The following is a 5,458-nucleotide window of genomic DNA, read 5'->3' as shown; positions in this document are numbered from 1 at the left end:
TGATTCGCCTTGTTCAATCGGGAAAGTATTAGAGGAGAAATTATTGGCTGAAAGTTTGAATTCCCATCAACAATTGCCCGATCAATTTTTATCTCCTATGCGGACATCGGGTAACGATTACTCTCCAAGGTACATCCAATCTATATTTAAGAAGGCTATGGCAACTATTGAAGGGCAACGTTCTCCCAAAGTACCACCAACAAAAACACGCAAAATTCAACAAATTGAGGACACAGATGACTATTTCACACCCTTATTTTCAATGGACTTTAAAATTTTAAAGGAGTCTGATGGTGTTGGTCTTACCCCTAACCAGCGAAGTGAGTTGGACCAAATCCTGGTATTACACCAGACAATATTTGAGGATTCTACTGGTGCTACACCTTATGCTATCCATCGTATTCATACCGAGGAACATGATCCCATAGCAATTCCTCCTTATTGGTTATCGTCAGCTATGAAGACTGCTTTGAAGGATGAAATTACCAAAATGCTTGATTCTGGAGTAATTGTTGAGTGTCAATCTCCATGGGCTGCTCCTGTAGTTATTGTCCCTAAAAAGACTGGTGGAATTCGTGTGTGCATTGATTACCGCGAACTTAATTCAATAACTAAACCTGATCGTTATCCTTTGCCAAGAGTAGATGATATACTGCATGAGGCCAAAGCTACAAGCTACATGTCAACGATAGATTTACAAAGCGGTTACTGGCAAATTGGAGTTCACCCTTTGGATCAGGATAAAACAGCTTTCGTATCTCCCTTTGGTATGTATAAATTCACACGTATGCCATTCGGTTTACGAAATGCTCCTGCAACGTTCCAAAGATTAATTGATCGCTTGAAAGCATCTCTGGGGGATACAATTCTGTTGGCATACTTGGATGACATAATTTCTTGTTCCCCCAGTTTTGATGAACACATCCGAGACCTACAGAATATTTTTCAACGACTGCAAGAATTTGGTCTTAAAGTCAACCTGGAAAAATGTCGATTTGCCTGCAATGAGGTAAAATACCTGGAACATGTCCTTACACCACAAGGAATTATGACAGACCCTGAAAAAGTAGCGGCGTTGCAAGATCGAAAAAGACCAAGAAACGTTAAAGAAGTCCTATCATTTCTACAAGCCTGCTCATGGTACCGCCGTTTCATACCATCATTTGCCGATATATCCAAGCCGTTATCAGCCCTTTCAAAGAAGAATGCTATATGGTATTGTGGTCCTGAACAACAGAAATCATTTGACTATTTGAAGACACTATTAACATCAGCTCCAATCTTAAAACAAGCTGTAGATGGTGAGCCTTTTATCTTAAAGACAGATGCCAGCGGTTATGCTTTAGGGGCAGTTTTGCTCCAGGGGGAGAGCCAAGATGAACATCCCATTGAGTACGCGAGCAGACTTTTGTCGAATGCAGAACGCAACTATTCCACAATTGAACGTGAAGCCCTTGCAATAGTTTGGGCCGTAAATAAATATCGTGGCTATATTGAGGGAGCTCCAGTTAAACTCATCACTGACCATCAGCCTCTAAAATGGTTGATGAAGATCAAAACTCCAACTGGACGACTAGCCCGCTGGGCTCTACAACTACAACCATTTGATATTCAAATTGAATATAAGCCAGGAAAGACAAATGTGGTTGCCGATACACTGTCTAGACCATCATGCGAAGATGACCATGATGTTACAGGTCCTTGCGAAATTTGATCATTCTCCATCGAGATGCCAAGGAAAAATGCTAGTGCAATTAGAGAAAGCCAACTTAATGATCAACAACTTAAAAACATTATTGAAAATCTTGAGAATAATACAGATGATCTTGCCTATTGGTCAAAAAGAGGTTACATTATGAATGATGGCGTCTTATATTGCTACAATGATGAAGATGCTCAACTTGTGATACCCAGTGAAGAGAGACAAGACATCCTTAAGTACAGTATAGAGAGGACAACATCTAAAATCACCTCGAGATACTATTGGCCTGGAATTCGAAAGGACATTGAAAAACATGTTAAGGAATGTATAGAATGCCAAAGATACAAAGCCACAAATCTAAAGCCTGCAGGACTATACCAAACAGTATCATCCAATCAAAGATTTGAAGTGGTTGCCATCGATCTCCCAAAAAGGATATCAATGGATATATATAATAGAAGACATAGCTAGCAGATGGGTTGAACTTTTCCCCTTGGAGATCGCCTCAGCTGAAGTCTGCGCCAAAACATTAATAGATGAAGTTTTCCTACGGAGTGCCCAGAAAAATCATCAGCGACAACGGTGTTCAATTTATTTCGGCTGTTATGCAAAAAGTGGTTTATTGTCTAAATATTGACCACATACTAACTCCTGTATATCACCCTGAGGCTAATCCAGTCGAGCGTAAAAATCGAGATATGAAGGCTCAACTTGCCATTTTAGTTGGAAACGATCATCAATCCTGGGACGAGAAGTTGCCTAGTATTCGGTTTACGATGAACACAACATTATGCCAAAGCACAAAGTACACACCTGCATTTTTGACATTTGGTCGTCAACTGCGAACATTAGATGACGTTCAACATGATTTAAAATCGGTAATTCAATCTGAAAATTTTTTGTCTGAGATTACGCCATATCTACAAAACCTGGTGAATGTTTTCAAAGATGTTAAGGAAAATGTTTATAAACAACAAGACCATAACAAGCGAAATAGCAACAATCATAGACGTAACCAGCCGCCATTGGAAATTGGTTCAAAAGTTTTGGTAACCACACACGTTTTAAGCAACACTAGCAAGGGCGTTACTTCCAAATTTGTTCCAAAGCGAGATGGACCATATGTCATTATAGAGAAGAAGGGCACTACCTCTTACGTAATAGCTCATGAAGATGACGTGAATATGCCACTAGGAACCTATCATGCTTCTGCCCTAACACCTGTAGTAGGGTCAACAGATCCAGCCATACAACCAGTACGTAGAATGCGAACTAGAGGTCGGCCCAGAAAATGAAGAATTGATGCATTATCGGGACGATTGCCGCATCAAAGGGGGAGACTGAAGCAGTTCATTATTTTTATTTTCTTTATTTATTTATTTTACACATGAAGTATACCATTTAATATCATTTCTTTTAAATTATTAACTTTTAACGTTTATTTTCAAAACTAACTGATTTTTATCAAATGCGACTCTGTAATTTACTTTTATACATTTTAATACAACACTGTTTATATGATCACTACATTTTGAATTTAACGCTTAATTTTTGAATTTAACTACCTTTCTAAGATACAACTCTATGATTTATTGAATGTTACATTTTTATACAACCATTTTAATGTATTATAGTCATTGCTTTTGTATTACAACTACGTATTGGAAATAGTATAAAAGCAGCGCAGGTTGCATTAATAAACTCACTTTGCTTTATGCCTTCGATGAATAAACATCTTTGTCTAGTTTAATTTACCGGACGGGTTGGAAATGATTTGAAGTGTTTAAAGAAAAGTAGTTACAGTGAAAATAGTGCGATTGTGTTTTTTTTAAACGACGACTTTATGAGTAAATATAATCTTCGGTATAAGATTACTTCACATTTATTAATTTTATACTTAAAATATTTCAAGTATGTATCAATAATTTAGGGGTAAAATCGTCAAACAACCATTTTTGACAATTAAAATCGTCAAAATGACGATAAATTGTCAAATCTGGAAACCGTTACCATAAATATACGGCATCCTTTTGCAAACGAACATGCAGAACGCTATGTGCATGGATTCTTTTAGAAGAGGAAGCAAAGTCTACCTGGAAAATTTCTTGTGAAAAGACAATTATCACATCACAAAGACAATTATCACATCTTTCTAAGTATGTCCACGAATTTGCATTTGTTCTGAATGTCGTAATGTTTTTATTGTTTAATGCTTCCAAAATTTAGATAGCATTGCTACTTCGTTTAGAAAGCAGTTGATACCAAACTTTTGATAGTTGAAAAGTATAATTTCATTTATCGCTAATCCAGGAGAACGGAAACTGTACTGCTATTGAAATTTTATTTTATTTTTTTTGCTACTTTTAAAACTATTGCTATCAACCTCATACCAATTTTAGCTTACTAGAAAAATTAATGATATAAAAAAATAATGAAAAACAGTTTAAATTAAAGCTACGTTCACAATGCTGGAGTACTCCACTTTGCACTTTAGTAAAAAAAATTTAACTGTTCAAAATACAACCAATAATTTCCATTTAAGTTCTTCGAATTTTTTTTTAACATCGCCCAGTTTTAATTAAGCCCTATGTTTAACAATCATCCATCATCATAACACATTTGAAATGTGCTTCTTAAAAGAAGTTCAAATTATTTTTTCTATTTTTGACAAAATATTTCATTTTTAATTAACATTTGTCATGCGAGCATTAACATTTTTATGTTAACTCCAAAATTAAAATAATCTTCACTCTGAAGTAGAAATTGTTTGACTCTGGAGTGGATAAAACGAAATAGTCAAATTTAAAATTATATTGGTATGAAAAAGAAAGAAATACAATTTTCTGGAGTGTGGAGTACTCCAGCATTGTAAACGTGGCCTAATATTAAAAACATTATTTTTTAAAAGTAATGATTTCATTAACAGTTTTTTTTAGATATACCCCCAAAATCTCAACGTCTTTTAATTTTTTATTGTTTATAATTGAGTTATGTAAAAACCATATTTTTTAAAACACATTCTTAAAGGTTTGGTCAATTACTAATGAAGGAACATAATTTTCGACAAGCTAAACAATGTTTTAAAGATGCTTATGACTGTTTTACACAAATTCATGGAACTGATAACGAAGAGGCTCTAACAATTTTAAATAATTTGAGCGTAGTTTGTACAAATGTAAGTACATACAATTTTTATTTATATATTTAATTATTTATATAATAAATTATTTATATATTTATTTTATAATATTTTAGATGGAACAATTTGATGAAGCTAGAAATTATATTTTAAAAGCATTAGAACTAGTAAAAAATATAAAGGATGCAACACAGGAAGGTATTTTACTAGCTAATTTGGGATTAATTTATCTACGAGAAGGTTTAATTATTGAGGCAAAATCTGTTTGTTCTCAAGCATGGAAAAGTGGAAAATCGAATAACAATGACGCCGCAATTGAGCAAGCAGAGTATTGTCTTAATGAAATAAAAACACAAACAGAGAAATAAATGAGATTTATTTAATTAGATTTATAAATAGTTTGTTTGTTTCTACCTTATAGGAGGCTAAACCACTGAAGCGATCTTCTTGAAATTTTCAATCTATGTTCCCCAATATCTGAAAGGAACTATAGGTTACTTTTTATTTTTAAATTGCAATTGGGAGTACTGCCATGCCCACTTCTTCAAAAGTCGAATATCTCGGATCATGGTACAACTAAAGTCCTCACATTTTTTATGGACAATTTTGACATCCAT

General features: G+C 34.4%; 1 protein-coding gene across 1 annotated transcript in view; it reads left to right on the top strand.

The window, feature by feature from the left end:
- Nucleotides 1-5,237, top strand: part of LOC111687398 (tetratricopeptide repeat protein 19 homolog, mitochondrial) — a 38,959-nt gene extending 33,722 nt beyond the window's left edge. Inside the window, exons 3-4 of the mRNA XM_023449835.2 lie at nt 4,730-4,877; nt 4,958-5,237. Of these exons, the coding sequence (XP_023305603.2) occupies nt 4,730-4,877; nt 4,958-5,209 (400 nt within the window). The 3' untranslated portion in view covers nt 5,210-5,237. The remainder of the gene's footprint in view (nt 1-4,729; nt 4,878-4,957) is intronic.
- Nucleotides 5,238-5,458: the final 221 nt, after the last annotated feature.

This window comes from Lucilia cuprina, chromosome 2 (assembly GCF_022045245.1).
Source record: "Lucilia cuprina isolate Lc7/37 chromosome 2, ASM2204524v1, whole genome shotgun sequence".
NCBI lineage: Eukaryota > Metazoa > Arthropoda > Insecta > Diptera > Calliphoridae > Lucilia > Lucilia cuprina.
Note: the sequence above shows the minus strand (reverse complement) of the source record. Positions and strands in the feature narration are given on the sequence as shown.